This window comes from Camponotus vicinus, unplaced genomic scaffold (genome assembly GCF_025532165.1).
Source record: "Camponotus vicinus isolate PSW18456_S1 unplaced genomic scaffold, iyCamVici1.0 SCAF_12, whole genome shotgun sequence".
Taxonomy (NCBI): Eukaryota; Metazoa; Arthropoda; class Insecta; order Hymenoptera; family Formicidae; genus Camponotus; species Camponotus vicinus.
In genome coordinates this window covers 9,421,177-9,438,466 of record NW_028141948.1, presented here as the reverse complement: position 1 = coordinate 9,438,466, position 17,290 = coordinate 9,421,177, and the positions used below count along the sequence as shown (strand labels likewise).

Below are 17,290 nucleotides of genomic sequence, written 5' to 3'. Positions count from 1 at the left end.
TGCCTTGATTCAAAACTTCCTATAACGAGACAATGACTCCCAACGAGCAGGATTATGATTACCCATTAGACTGTGTTAATTGCATATAATTACATTTATAATTGTATATCCGTACGCACGCTTGCAAAGTGATCATCAGGTGATATTGCGCGACAGTGTGAGAGATAATCGCGTATGCCGCTAGACGTAAATCAATGTTGCAACAAGGATGGACGCGACAGACACAATGTGTTGGGAAAAATTTGTTATTACACGACGCGATCAATGTAAAGGATAGATTTATGTTTAGCCCGTAAATGCGTCGCAAGATTTGCGCGATTCCGTTTCTAATGAAGACTAATGGCGTCCCGTTGCGCAATCCGTATACGCGGATCCGTACACGATCGCAAGAAACGGCTGATATCATGAATCCTGATTCTAAAATATCTGCCCTGCGCTCTTTGTGATTCAACATTCGCGATCGTTAATTATCCCTACTTGACGCGAAGAATTGCTACCCGGTTCGAAGTTTCCCATTTATAAAAGTCGCAGACTTCTAACCGCGCAAATCTAACGAGATAAAATTATGCATTCGATGTACGGGGTGTTTGGAATACGCTTGCCTAATCTTTACAACGTAATTCTCATGCACATTTCAATCCGATGTCGGCTTTTTATCATTTCTTTTTACTGCGAAACACCTTAAATTCAGGTTAAATATATACACATACAAATCTTAGACATACATAATAAATAAAATAATAAATAAAATAAATAAATACATAATAAATAAAATAAATAAATAAAAATATCTAAATATTATTATATTCCTTAATTGAAAAAGAAAATTAAGAATGGAAAAGATAAATGTGGAAAAATATTGTATCGATTATCACGAAAAAATGTCACGATAAAAAAATGTGGAAATTATTTTTTCCGTCATCAGAAATAATCATTGTAATTATTATTATTTATTTTTATGAAAGAAACTAAAGATAATCGAGAGTTTTTATCCTATTTTATCTGGCTTTTTCAGATGTCACGATGCACTCAATGATTATGTTAAAAACAATCTGATTCTTTTTAAGATTAAATAGAAAATATGAACTTATTTTAGAGAAAAAAGGAGAGAAAACTATCGTACTTTTCAATCAATCTTACAAATAAAATTGACTATTAATAAAAAAATAAAATAGTTAAAATAATAGAAATGGATATTCGCGCGGATGAAAATGAACACGCGGTAGATCTCTGTAGCACGCGAAAAGCTTGTGTTTAGAACATGATGTATTACGTTGTCATCAAGATAAGTTCACCGGCGATAGTTTGTGCGGAAATTTATGTGCATCCGCGACGGATCTTCGGATTGCGTTAAAATCGAGAAATTAACGATGTCATCGGTAATTCATTGCCGGCGAACATTGTTGCACGCGCTTTAATAGACCGGTTTAATATAGATTGCTTAAATAAAAATTCAAAGGACGGTTGCAGCAATCGTTTCGCGATGATTCGCCACGGTTTGTTTTTGCGCTGCAAATCTGACACGTCACGATTCGACCTGGCAAACCGATCAAGAACACGCCCGATAAAAAGTCTACCATGTTTCTTCTTTGTTCGACAAACGCCATAGCAACGTTTCCCCGAGAGAAACTCTCGCTTAATTTTCCGTAATAAGATGACGAATGCGGTTTTACTTTTCTTCGTTGGCTCGTAATGGATTGTGGCAGTTTCTAAGTTGCTTGCATCACGAAAAATCACAGCAGAGTAAACTTTTTATTGAATCCATAGTATCTCAAACATTATCATTTCTTCACAACATTAAATACGATAATTATAATAAAGCTGTATAATCGGGAAAGAATTAAATTGAAGAAATAATTTTGTAAAAATCATTAATGTCGAAAACAAGGTGTAAAATCTCTCAATAACTCTTCGTGATCTAGGCCCATATTCTGAATCCTCTTTTATCGATAAAAGTGCCTCTAAAAGTGGCTTATAAGCCTTCTGATTGGCTATAAGCCACTTTTAGAGGCACTTTTATCGATAAAAGAGGATTCAGAATATGGACCCTAGAGAATACTATACTACAACTTAGGTCAATTTCGCACATTGTTTAAAGTACTATAGCTCGGATATCAATCAAGCCAGTTCGATAGTGTCCGATTACTTGTATCCAAAGTTGTATTAATGGTCGCTATTGATTGTTATTGAAATTCCAAGCAGCGTGTCACTCGAGCGTGTCCCTTTTCGATATCCTTATTCGAAGACGATAGAACGTTCAGATCAGATCGAACCGAAAAAATGGCCGGGTCCGAGATTCTTCCTATAAATACGAGGGAACGCAGGGACTAGCGGATATCTAGGTCAGGATGTGAATAGTGTTTCTGTTTTGATACACATTGCAGCGGTCGTATTGTGAAATTTACTGTTTCGATAATAAGCCTACGACACAATTGACGACGACCCAAACGTGAAATGCTCACGTATATATTGCACTATTAGATTGCTTCTACAACATCGTGTTTCAAACGCATATTTAGAACTGTGTGTAACATTGAAATAGTACTACGCATTTAATGGAAATTTCTATCGTACATCATTATTCGTAATAACGATAGGAAACTGATCGTAACTGAATAAAAGACTGTAGCTATTAACACGCGATCGTTACTTAGCGATTAAGAAACGCTTTACTACTATATAATAAAAAATGCATTAGAAAAATCTAAAAATTTTGAGAGAAAAGACTAAAATAAACAATTAAATGTGATTTTCAGCGCTTATAATTCCCACGAAACTGTATTGTGAATTAATAAAGCGTACGAAGCTGAAATAATTCTGTCAAATTGACAGTATCCAAGTACTTGGATATAATCCAAACAATGATGTTTAATCGATTTCCACACTAGGCAAACACTTATCACTCGGAAAGGTCCAACCAAATGAAAATCAAACAATATAACGCTAAATATGGAACTCGAATAGAGACCTTAGCCAGCAATATCTTTTGGAGTGGGACACTAGTTAGGCCGATATTACATTTGTCGTATGACAAATTTTTTAAGCACATTGATTGGCTGCGGGATAATAATTTTTTGAATCTTTAGAAACTTTCTATCCCGCAGCCAATCAATGTGTTAAAAAAATTTGTCGTACGACAAATGTAATATTAGCCTTAGAGGAGATGATTTACGATCGGCACGCAATTATTAATGATTTCTTAAACCAACGGCAAATTGATTAATAACGACAAGACTGAATATAGCATGATATATTAAGGAAGACGATGAATGGCGCTTACGTAATTTACCGGCAACATTTGGGAAAAATCGGGGATTAAAATGCGCACGAACGCGTTTGTGAGAAAACGGTTACCATTGTTTCCGCAGAGAATAGCGTTATCATATACGACGGTTATTAAATCCCTACGTACGTGGTTACGCGCGGGTGCTGTTGTAACAGCTGATCGATGATGATACGACGTCGCTTTTGTCGTCGCGCACGGCTCTGCGTGTCATTAGTCACCGCCAAAATTTATGAGACGTCGAATGCATTATTCCCGGTGCAACCTGTCCGCTGTAATATCTCGCTGTGCTTATGTCTGCATATTTTTCTATATTTTCCACCGTACGATAATGACTGCGGATTTTACCGTAGAGCAATTTCAAACTTACATACAATGTAGACGCTTATCGCCCGCGATAAGCCACGCGATTTTTAACGAGAGTCTCGTCATGATTCCGCTAGTATCCTTGAACGAGGAATGTATACGCATTGTGTGCTACTTTTAAGCTCTCGATGAAAAGAACAACAAAGATTTCTAATCCTAAAACATGCTACTTAAATGCATTTAAAAAAATAAATAGCTTCCGAGAGAAAGAGAAAAAAACGGATAATTTCCAAAAATATCGGAGTTTTAATATATGTTGAAAAAATATTATTTTTATAGATAAGAAACAAAAAAAAATTTATATATTTCTTTAATGAAATGTACGGTTTTAGAAAAAATAATATAAATATCAGAAATTTTTAAATACAAAATAAAGCGTGTTCCTTTCAAAGAAAGCGATATAATATTTAATAAAACAATAGATATCTTTACATATTTTCATTATAAAAAATTTCGAATTAATTATGATTCTAAAATTTTTGAAAAATTAATATCAAACATACACAGATCATATACAGAATATATAATTCGACAAACAGTGGTACTAATTATGAGGCATATATGTAATGGGATTTTTAGTATAATAAGGAAACCAACGGTACGTCTGATATCGATCTAGTTCTATAATTCATTTTCGATATTTTAAGTTTATACGAGAAATAGAAGCTAAAACCGGCCGTTCAAATTTAAGCGAATGCACTCGAGATTTTTGATAAGTCCATCCTGTCGGTTAATTTCTCTAAAAGAAGGCAACCCGACGTTACGAGTTTCGAAGGTAGTTGGTTAAACGATCATGACGGTTGGTTAGCGGATCGCTCGTATCTGGCATCATAATTAGCCCATCAAGGCACATGCAAAAATAGCAACAAAAAAGCGATTGTAGGGTTAAAATTTGCTGAATCGACATAGCAGTAAAAAAAGAGATACAAGCTTTACTATATTGACGATCACATTCTGTTGCTCCGAATTATATATCACGCAATATGAATAACTTTAATACGCGATTCATCAGGAACTCGTTAAATGCATAATAGCGTGTAATATTTTCAAACTTCTAGGTGTAGCGTATTTTTCGAAATATGTTTATATTTTTCTCGAATTAAAAAAATATGTAAAATAAAATTTACATTCCGGAAAATAAATATAATAAATATAATAATATTTTTCTCTAAACGTAATAAATATAATAATATTTTTCTCTTTACATTTTACTGAGTTATCTCTCATTTATGGTTTTTTCAACTCATGTATCTTAATATCATTTCAAGATGATATTAAACTCATAAAATGAGAATCAAACGAAAGAAAATTCTGAAAATATAAAATTAGTTTCTCTATTCTATTTGTAAATATTCTATTTATAATTCTGTTTATAATTCTGTTTATAAAATGTGTTAAAAATATTTAAAATACGTAATTTGTATATTTTATATATTTTTCATATTTTCAATGCTAGAAAGATATATTTGGACTCTAATCTCCATCATCATCTCTTATCCTACGCAGAATTGTGTTCTTGTACAAGATTAAACCGAGGAGAAACGTTGTACGACGTAAACATGTCTTCATCTCGGCTTCCAATCTCAAATTCGACTTTTTTACAATGTAAACGCATTACTGTAGGATTGCCAGTTTTCTCGCGGAATGCGTTGTTTGTTCAGCCCGACTTTGCTATAGTATCCGTATCGCATGCTATGATCATTGTCCTTGATAACTTTAAGGTGCGAAGTAATGCCGTTTCGGCTTATATTCAAACTTTATTGAAGTCTAGAGTTAAACTTTGTTACTTGGGAAGTTACTCAGTCGATTAAATTGCATTATATGCAATCCAATGTTTTGAAATTAAAGCTATGTGAGTTATTATTTCGTATAATTTGATTTGCCAAACGAACGACCAATATGTATAAAATCTAAAATTTCCAATGAATATTTATATTTATTCTAAATTATTACAAAAAGTGTCTATAAAATAAAATACAATAGAATAAAATATAATAGACTTTTTATAAAATGTCAGGAAATGTTTAATATTAATATATTCGATGAATACAAAATACTCGAGAACTGTTTTAGAATAATTTTTGAAAATCGACGTCTCGCTTGGATGCTGATTCTTATGCGCGTTTACTAGTGACTGTTTTATCTTAATCGATATTTCTTGTTTTTAAAATAAATGTTTTTGAATAAAAAAATTAATTCTCTCTTATATAAAACTATAAATCATGGAAAATCTCGAAAAATAATAAGACAAATCTTGCAGTGCAATGTGAGACGCAATGTCCAATATAGTTCTTGGGTTCAAGGCCGGCACATTTTGTCCTCTCGCGATCATCGAACGAAGTTTAAATATACATCGAAACGTTGACCTTTTTCCCTTCCTCCACGCTTAGCTAATTCTGATAAATTTAACGCTACCAAAGAATTCAGTTCACGTATAAATGCGAACTGTATAAATTATTTTAACAAAAGTGACATTAAAAAAAGATGTGGACATTAATAAAGAGATATAAAATCACTTTTTCGTAATTATGAATTAGATAAAATTATGCAAAGATTATAAAAGGTTTTTTTTATCATTCTTTTGTAGCAAATTTATATTATTCTTGTCATTAAAAATCTTTTATTAAATCAAATTTATAAATAAATCAAATTTACATTTCTTAAAGTAGAAAGAAGATAGATTTTGCATTGAAAGTAACATTCTTTTAAAAAAATGCAATATTTACGTCAACAAGAAATAATGCCAATTATCGAAACTAAGATTACTGATAAATATACATATTCATTTTTATTTTATCATTTTTACTTTATATTTTAAAAAATATAGGTCATGATTAATAACACAGTTTCCAAACAGAAAGAGACATTTATCAAAAAAAGTGTTCATTTTCGGAGAGACAACGGACCGACTGGGCCAAACTAAGCATCCCAATAATCCCTGTCCGGTGGAACAAATGAACGAATAAATAAAGAAAGAAAAAAGTAATCACACGTGAATTAAAGATATATCCCGTAGTGACCTCTATCTCGTCGATGTGCATATTGATAATGAAACAGAGCAATTAACGTTCTGCTTTATCGGCGGGACGAATCCCGGGTCAACGACCGCGATATTGAGAAGTGTCTGACCTATTTACCGCGAACGTATATATCCAGCTTACGCACCATGTGTGCGTGTGCGTGAATGTATGTGTGAACGTGTTCCACTCTTCCCCCTGCTATTTTAGCCTGCGGCAATCTACGAGAACCTCGATAATTAGGCTCCTTCACGGGATCACTTTCGAAATCAATTCCTCTTATCCAGATTATCGATTTATTCTACTTTTCAAATCACATTCCTCGAGCGTCCCGAACCTTCGCGTTTATTACAGGCACAAAATGTTTTCTCAATCGATTCTCGAGTATTACCACGCATCTACAAAGTATATATATATATATATATATATATATATATATATATATATATATATATATATATATATCGGCGAATAAATCGATTTGAACTTGAGGCGCGTCGACAAACGTCAGCGAACGTATTGCGTCGCGAAGATAATCGACAAGGATAATTCGAGCCCAATAACGAGCGAATTGGGCAACTCGTTATCTGATCGCCATTGCGCAACATTTATGACGACATATCATAAGGCCTACCTCAATATCTGCCATAACCTTATCCGCGACAAACAAACGAGATCGTTAACGCGTCAGGTTGTTAACACCGGGAGATAAGGGCCGTTTGTTTCTTTTTCGAGGGCAATGCGCTTTACAAGTCAATGCCCTTTGGGGACGATATGACAACACGGGGAATCACGAGCGATTCGGCAGACTGACAGTTCAGTCGTGCGACGCGCATCGCGCGGCAATAACTTCCCGACTGAATCGCGAACACAATTAGACGTAACTCGATATCGGATGATTTGATAAAGCGCCGCGAAGGACGTGGAATGTAAAAAAGAACGAGCGAGACAGAAGTTGACCTCGTCGCGCGAAATACACAAACAAAGTCAGAGACAAGACATGTAAACAATCGCACGTACCTGCGAAAATCGGAGAGATTGTCGAGTGATAATCGCGCGTCGTCGTGCGTGCGATGATATCCAGGTAAACAGGTAGATTCCCAAGTCGGCCGCGACGGGCGAACTCCCTTCGTCACAAAACACTGCACATGCTGTCACACGACGTGGCGCGCGCTCATGGCGTTCAAATCGTTCTCCCGATGCTGTCAAACGGCTCGCGGGTGTCGCGATACTCGTCGCGATGCGTGCGATACTTGTGTGACGCGTGAGAACGTGCGTTTACCTGGCTCCAACCTCCTCGCGTTTGACGGAGCTGCGCAATGCCGCCATGTTTCTTGTTGTCGCGATTCGCGATGGATTCTGCCGACTCGGCCGTCCTCGGCCGCGCTCGGCCGCGCTCGGCCCCCCTCGGTCCCCCTCGGCCCCCCTCGGTCCCCCTCGGCCGCGTCCGCCGGCGCTCGCGAGCCGAGCGCGCTCGCCGCGATGACATAAATCGAGAAATTACGATTTGCGAGGAAGCGGACTTTTCGCGAGATCCCCGAGCGAGCCGACCCATCGATGTCGCGATCCCGACGTTTAATGCATCGCGACAAGCGTCCGGCGCTTCACGAGACACTTGCGATTCACTTTCTCTCGTTATTTCGCGCGATTATCGCGAAGCGACGCGATGGCGACTTCACCGCGACGCGCTCATCGCCGACTGCACTTCGAGATGTATCACGAAGAGTGATTGGTCGACACTTCGAGAATTTACAACGTCATTATTCTTCGATAGATTTCGAATCGTAGCCGGTCGCGCCGCGAAATGAAGTTAGATCGCTATGCTGCCACCTAGGAAATCTCCCATCGCATCACCAGGTGAGTAAATAAATCGATATTTTGTCGCCATCGGATAAAATAAATAAATTCCAAGTTCTTAATAAAAATTTACCAAAATTAAATACTGATATAGTCTTGCATTTACTTGAGTGATGCTTTTAATCGCATTTGAACATTTATTTTTATAATATATATATTATTAAGAATTTTTTATTAACAATTATTAGTTATTAAAAATTAGTATTGTTATTAAAAAATAATAATTGAGCTTCTATTTATTGATAAATGTAATACATTATTTTTCGTTTTTCTTTTTGAAATATAATTATAATTATCAGCTAAAAAATATAATTAACAGCTATCTTTCAATGTGGAGATGATAATTTTTTAAACATTAGTGGGTAAAATAAATTACAATTCAATCGAATATCTTCAATTACTATTTTAGATTGCAATATTAGCGAAACGCGTACACATTTGATTCTTTATTCATTGTTAGTTAACTTATCATAGGAGACCTTTGCACGTTCAAGTTTGAGTTACTGATTGCAGAGTAAATCCAGTTTAACCAGTTTTTATCCACCCGTAGTTTAAACTATAATACAGTTCGAGATCTAAGTAAGCTACATTCGATAATTACGTTAATTGCACTACAATATTACATACCTTATTATTCGTCTTTCTTAATTATAAATAAATTGACATATTATCATTTTTCGAATTAAAAGATTAAAGATAAATAAATAAAATTAATAAAATAAAATAAAAATAAATAAAATTAGTTAAGAGATATTTAAAAAGCTAAGACACCAGTCGAAAATTTAAAAAAATTAGAAAAAAATTTCAAGTTCACAATAAAATTCAATTAAAGATGTTGTTATGTTCAGACCCGGGGAAGGATGGGTCAAAGGAAGAGGGCGTAACAATAATATCTTTCCAAAGTCATGCGATAAGAGGACTCGGGGCGAATCGAACGAACCTTAAGGCCTGAAAAACAGGTAAACGACTCTTTTTCAGTCGCTATTTCTCTGTTTCGTCCGTTGGTCCCATTTTCGGTAAGGAAATCCCTTTTACGGGGCGGGACCAAATGCGATCTTCAATGGCTGGGAATGAGAGCCGGGAAGTTAATGAATGAAAACATTTATTACAAAATCTTAAATTTATTCATCAAATCAAAGTTTAAATTAAGACAGTAAAAGAATAAGTAAAAGAATAACAATATAATTAAATTTTATAATCCGATTTAATATAATTTAATCTAATTTACGACGGTATCATGTGTAATAGTATGTGTATGTGTATGTGTGTTTTTTCGCGGATTACATTAATATGAAGGTTATCAGTCGAATAGAGGGAATTGACTTTAATTTTATTTTTATATTCGACTGGATATTACAACAACTTTAGCATAGTTTGAACCACAAAAACAAATTTTTAAGTGTGTGTGTTTGTGTGTGTGTGTAGAAGATGGAGGGAGAGAAGAAGGATTCCATTAAAAGTCAACGCCATTTAAAATATAAAAATTATAAACAAAGAAGAGGAGAAAAGAAAATAATTTAAAAATCAGATTGATTTATAATTTTGCAATAAAAAAATGTTAGTGATGATTGGGTTGCGACTCTCAATGGGTTCCTGATCTTTAGCGTTTTTTATATTCGACTGGATATTACAACAACTTTAGCATAGTTTGAACCACAAAAACAAAATTTTAAGTGTGTGTGTTTGTGTGTGTGTAGAAGATGGAAGGGGAGAAGAAGGATTCCATTAAGAGTCAACGCCATTTAAAATATAAGGATGACGGGGTCCTTGTGGCACTTTGATGACCGAAAGTGTATACCCGCATCAAGAAAACTGAGGATGGACTGTTGAAGACGAACTGAACTGACTGATCTAAAGTGACCAATTGAACTGACTGATTGACTGATCTGAAATGATTGATGCTCCTTGCGAGCTTTCCCTTTTATACCTGATTCGATTTACTTTTTTATCTTATCCCTCGATTACGCTTTAGATTAACAAAATTTATTCAGATGTCGCGAGTTTCTTACTAAGGTTTTGAATTTTTGTACGATTTATATCTGACTATTATTGATTTGATTTATCAGTTTCCTGATAGTTTAGATTTCGTCGACTAAATTCGTCATCGATTTATTTTTCTCCCTGATAAGAAATGTTACTATTTCTATTTACAGAGGGAGATCGATGTTATTCTATCATCGATATATCTCTCTATTCTGCTGCCGATAATTTTTTATTTTCAGATAATTACTTGTTAGGGAGATCGGTGTTGCTTCATTGTTAGCATTTCCTGCGTCTTTTCTCGTGATATAATATATAATAGAATATAAATATAATATAATATATAATAGAAAAAAAGTAAATTTAATTAGATTTAATTTAATTAAATAAATTTAATTGAATTTTATAATATATGTAATAGATTTAATAAATTTAATAAACATATCGAATTTCTCTTTTTTGTATCAAATGATTTGTCATCAATCATATCAACTTTATTAACTCACTAATTTTCTTTAATAAGTTCAAACACGATTATTACTAAATATCACTTGACACTTTATCAATATAAGAATAACAAAAATTAAAAAGAGATGTTTATAAAAGAAAAATCAAATTTACATAGTGCAATAACCTTACGATCATATCCACGAGTTCTTTTTAATTCCACGCGAGAAGAGCAAAAATGTAGAAAACCCATGTTTAGTGTAGCTCTTTGCATTCGTATGTCCGAGTGGAATTGCATGCTGCATCGTCACGACATCGCACAACTTTGAAACAAATGTCAAATTATTCATTCTTGAGCTCAATTATTCGTTTGATCACCGATGTTTTTTGCGGAAGAAAATTGTCACGTATCACAGGAAGCTCTTTCCTTCGCGGAAGTTTATTTCGAGAATAATCACAAGGTACGCGCTTTGTCCGTGGATCTCCTCGCTCGAATCGCGCAGGTGCAAATTCTATAGGCTTTTCGCGAATATAGATATCCTATAGATGTCCGCGAATTCCGTCGACTGGCGATTTCCAAGCGAAAAGAAAGACACGCTTCCACTTCGACGCCTCTTCGAGATTCAGACTTCGTCGCATTTCGATCCTCGTTCAGGATGGTATCGAACGAATCGTTCGCGAGTGTCATCCGCGCGAATGTCATGTTGCTGAGATTCTCGGGCGTGGTATCGTACAAGGACGGAATTATCCGGCGAACAAATTCGCAGAACGTCCTCGGCGCGATCGCTTACGGTTGCCTGTTCGCGTACGCGTTCTTATACACGTACGAATTCGCGTTGCATACCGTCTACCTTGACACCTGGATGGAGTCATTCGCGATGATACTCTCCCTCGTGGGCGGGCAGGCGCGATTCACGCTCGTTCTCCTGTTCCGTAGCAGGTTTCAGCGATTGCTCGCGATCTGCGAGGAGCTCTGGACGACGTTGAACGCGACCGAGAGGAAATGCGTGCGCGATTACGTGAAGCCGACGAGAAGTCTGACTTATTACTACCTTTTCGGATGCGCCTTCACCATCTTCTTCTACGCCGTCGCGAGTCTCTTTATGGGACAGCACGATGATTCGTCGAACGCAACGACGAGGACTTTGCCGTACGCTTGTCCGGTCCAGGTTCATCGGACACCCTATTACGAGATAATGTACGCTCTGCAATTGAGTAGCATGATCAACGTCGGTCTCACCTGCGCCGCTGCGGATACCCTCGGACCGGTGCTCATCCTGACCGTTTGCGGCCACTTCAAGGTCCTCAATTCGCGAATCTTGAACCTCAGCCATCGCAATCGAGTGTATTCGGAAAACTCGTGTCCGACATCCGCGGATACTCTCGAAATAATGCGCGGTGTATCGAGAAATCGTGCGAAATCTGACCTCAAAGACTGTGTACACTATCATCAAATGGTACTCGAGTATGTAAGAGAATGATTTATATAATAAATAAAGGGGTTGATTGACTATTAAATTTTTTAAATGTGCCTTAAACTATATTTGCGCGAAAGCGCAAAATAATTATATATAATTATATTATAAATAATTGGACTAATCTATAAATGTTTGGCGTTGTTCGAACAGGTTTTGCAAAGAAGTTGAGAAACTCACCAACGGCATCTTTTTAACGCAGCTTGTCGGTAGTACGTACAACGTCTCTCTTGTAGGATTTAAATTAGCAGGGGTAAGAGAATTGAAATTATCTTTTTTTTACGTATTATCAATCATTTTGCTTTCGTAAATAAATTTTTCTCAACTTCTATGATTTCTAGTTCTAAAACAAATTATATATATTTGAAGTGACTTGGAAAATTCTTAAAAATTTTTATAAATCTTTTTCATACTAACACTTAAAATGTAGCAGTCTTAAAATTTAATGAATAACATACAAAGGAAAGATACGTTCAATATAAAATAATATAGATAAAATATAAAAGTATTATTAGCTTTTAAAATCTTTCAAAATTTTGTTGATGTTATCCATTATTATTTTATTGTGATCAATTATGGGAAATCCAAAGAAAAAAATAAATTAGTTGAAATAAATATCTCTTAGAAATTTTCTTATCAATCGTGTAACAATTACAGGATGATCCTGATAAATTTAAATACACAACACAATTGTCAATTGCCATGATTCAATTGTTTTTATGTAACTGGCCGGCGGACGTTCTTCTCACCGAAGTATGTAACTAGATTATAATAATTCGAATGAAAAATGTAATTTGAAAAAATGAGAAACACAATGCAGTACAAGTGCCGATGTTCAAAATCGATTTATAACATAAAAATATTTCTATTTTTATCGTCAACTCTTTTTCTAATTTCTCTTTATTATTTTAAGAATTTGAAAAAATTATATAGAGAATATTTTAGAGTTGAACATGTGTTATTATGATCCGAGGATGAAAAATACTGAAAAGTTTCTTTCGCAAGTATAAAAAAAACACGTGCATCATAACATAATATATTTTCATAACATCTTTTTATGTTTTATTTTTCTCAGTTTCTTATTTATATTCATCTTAAAACTTACATAATAGCACGACTGAATTATGTTTCAGAGTCAAGACGTAGCAAGAGCAATGTACTTTACATCGTGGTATCGCTTTCCGTACCAGCTGAAAAGATCTCTAAATATTATTACGATGAGAGCTCAGAAACCAACGCAGTTGTCCGCCGGATATATCGTACCGTTATCCTTGCAAACTTTTGCGTCCGTACGTACATATATTTATATTATATTCGCAAAAAGTATCTTATATTTATTAATCATGATCATTTCACAAGTGATTAGACGCCATATTTTAGATGATATCATCCGCAGCATCCTTCTTCACCATGATACGCAGTATGAATTGATGTTATTTTATCAATGACATTAGAAGGCGAACTGTTTTGCGTAGAGAATCTATGAGATTGTTAATATTTATATGATTATTATAATATTATTTGTACATAAATTAAACGAGTAAACAAAAATTACAAAAAAATGCAATCTTTTCATCGCGATCTTCTTCTAGATATTTACGAAAGAATATTTCAGTGCACACAGTGGATTAAACCGAAGAAAAAAAAATGAATAACATTTATTATTATATATACTCTAATAATTGCCTTGCTTGATTGCTGCACGTCGTTAGAGAAAATTAAACGTGGTGAAAGACGGAGAATTCATTCTGGATATAACAAGCTTTTTCGTGGCGTATTTGTACATAAATTGAGCGAGTAAACGAAAATTACAAAAAAATGCAACCTTTTTATCGCAATCTTCTCCTAGATATTTACGAAAGAATACTTCAGTGTACACAATGGATTGAACTGTGAAGAAAAAAATGAATAACATTTATAATTACTATATCTGTATACTCTAATAATCGCGATGCTTGATTGCTGCACGTCTTTAGAGAAAATTAAACGTGGTGAAAGACGGAGAATTCATTCTGGATACACCAGTTTTTTCGTGGATCTGTACATAAATTGAGCGAGTAAACGAAAATTACAAAAAAATGCAATCTTTTTATCGCAATCTTCTCCTAGATATTTACGAAAGAATACTTCAGTGTATACAATGGATTGAACTATGAAGAAAAAAAATGAATAACATTTATAATTACTATATCTGTATACTCTGATAATCGCGATGCTTGATTGCTGCACGTCATTAGAGAAAATTAAACGTGGAAAGACGAAGAACTCATCCTGGATACGACAGGCTTTTTCGTGGATTAGCTCTGAATACTGGCGCTCGTAGTGTTGACAACGTGGGAAGATTTAGCTGCGGAAACACTCTCTCCGCAGCTCCGTTACGATTGCTTAAAGTAACGAGGCAGGCGTTAACCTTCGCGGAAACTAATCCGAAGGAAATGTCGGAGAGAGAAAGGCTTTCGATGTAACTCTTGGCTTAAGTCGAGCATCGATCATTTTCTCTTTTCGTTGCACCCCCGGCACGTACGTGTCGGGAGTTACTCTGCCGCATCACGAGAAATACGGTTAACAGAGCGCTGTTCATCCCATGAAAGAACGTCTACGTATCTCATATGTGCGTGTACGAATTATGAAATCAAACGATAGTGAAATTCAAAACAAATCTCTCTAAAGGACACTTGGATCAATTACTGTAGTTGCTTTTAGTTTCAAATATATCTCTCGGAATATATTAAACGCATCTATAAAAAGGAGCGTCTCTCCCGAGCAAGCGATATTTGTGGACCGACGAGAAGAGAAAGACGTGATAGTCGATAGCGAGGGCAATAGAATTTCTTCGATATTACTGTACTAACGAGCGAGCCTAGCAACTTCTCGCAGAAACGTGGCTTCTTTACTTTTCGGCCAATAAGCGCAACTTTGTCAAGACACTTGCGCCTTTTGAACAAAACCATATTTACGATATAAATATACCTCAATAACACTTTGACTGACACATATATTTATGTAAAAAAATATGATTAAAAAAATGTTTAATTTTTATAATTAAATACAGTTTAAACAATTCTTAGCGTATTTTGATCAAATATGCGCCAAGTTTAAAAGATATAAATAAATATTATACAGTCTGTGTGTTAACAGGAGACAGTTGATATCAAACGTGTTTTGTAAAAACGTGTTTTGTAAGAATGTGGACTAAAATATCCAAGTCGCCGTCGGAATCTGCGATACGAAAATTTGATGGATGGAAGAAAGATGGAATTGCGGGGCTCTCGAGGGGCATAAGTAACATAAGCGCGGGCAGAAGTTAAGAAAACGAAGGGGAAAAAAACTGTGCGAAATGATGCGGTAGATAAACGACAGGCTCGTAGATTCGCCATAGAATTTCGCGCCTGCGAACTCATTGCCTTTCATGAGGACGGCAAGAGTGTTCCCAAGACCGATGGTCAATTCCGGATCCCATCCAATTCTTTTTCGTAAAGTGCCGCTGTCCGAACGTGGATTATAAATAAAGATGAAGAGCATGGAATAAAATAAATGTAATCGGATAGAAAAAAAGGAGCGATACGTTCTGGAGAACGTGCTTTCTTAATTCTCATCTGGCGGCGCGTGTCACACCTTATGTCCAGAGATATATCATCGCTTAGATCGCGGATCTTGCGTCAGAGATATCGAGAAAGGAAGACGCATGTCATCCAGATTGGCTACTCCAGCGCGTTAAAACGCAATCCAGGTTTCATTTCGTCCAAGAAACGTCTCCAACGATGAAGGGCAAAGTCTTTTCGCACCCTTCCCTCGGTGCGCCCTTTGTAAAGGGCCGCTTACGTTTCGCGCGAATTGAATTAACCTTACGATTGCGTTTTCCAGCAAAACGTTCGCTTCCGTATTAATTATAGCGGCGCGTCTTGAGAGCAACATCTGCCGGTGACGGCATCGTCTCGTACGAGAAAGTGGCGGGCAAGATGATGGGGCACCGAGGGCGAGAGAGGTATGAAAAGGGGAAAAGCTCAGGCGAGAGAAGAGAGAGGAGGAAGGGCTGGTTAAGGAAGACCCGGAGCCCTCGATGCGGTGGCGCACAATAAAGAAATTCCACGATTTCCAGGACGATATCCGGCCGTGCGAGAGCGCACGTTGTCATCTTCGCATACCATCGTTCGTTCGATGTTGAACGAAACGCGGTCTCTTCGAGTTAATGAAATCCATCGGCGCCAACCAGCGAAGGATCGACATCAGCGCGTGGGATGTGCTATCCCGTTATCGCTTGAAAAATTAAAATTTACGATCCGCGGCGCGCTTGTCTCTCTCTCTCTCTTTCTCTCTATCGAGTGCAAAACGAATTTCTTTCTTACCCAAAAAAGAGCTTCGATCCTTTTCTTTTTCTTCGGATTAAATCGCACGAATAATTGCCGATAAATAATTAATTATTTTCCGAAGAAATATTGATTCTCCCAATGTGATGTGTTCAAAAGCCTACAGTGTAATAAAAAAAATTATGCAGCACTTAAAATGATTTGTAACTTGACTGATTATACTTTTCAAAGCATCTATGACGAAGAATTATACGAAATAGCGTACACATTTAAACATCTAATAATTTATTATCCTTGAGAAAAATTATTGCAGCACTTAAAATGATTTGTAACTTGACTGATTATACTTTTCAAAGCATCTATGACGAAGAATTATACGAAATAGCGTACACATTTAAACATCTAATAATTTATTATCCTTGAGAGAATGTTATTGTTTAGTAATTATTTATTTTTTTTTAAAATGACTTGAAAGGATTAAAAATGTATAATTTCACACGCGCTACGCTTTATGTCTAATTGCGTTGATGCATCGCGTTTAATTTCTCTTGTCCGATG

General features: G+C 35.7%; 2 protein-coding genes across 2 annotated transcripts in view; one reads left to right on the top strand and one right to left on the bottom strand.

Annotated features, from left to right (window-relative positions):
* Positions 1-8,029, bottom strand: part of LOC145963575 (circadian locomoter output cycles protein kaput) — an 85,784-nt gene extending 77,755 nt beyond the window's left edge. Inside the window, exon 1 of the mRNA XM_083085665.1 lies at positions 7,687-8,029. The gene's annotated coding sequence lies outside the window, so the exon portion shown is untranslated. The remainder of the gene's footprint in view (positions 1-7,686) is intronic.
* A 3,467-nt stretch (positions 8,030-11,496) lies between these two features.
* Positions 11,497-13,906, top strand: LOC145963577 (odorant receptor 49b). The gene is given in 7 exon segments (XM_083085672.1): positions 11,497-11,516; positions 11,518-11,596; positions 11,598-12,415; positions 12,579-12,678; positions 13,083-13,178; positions 13,559-13,714; positions 13,806-13,906. Coding segments are annotated over 7 exon segments (1,320 nt in total). The 3' UTR covers positions 13,857-13,906.
* Positions 13,907-17,290: the final 3,384 nt, after the last annotated feature.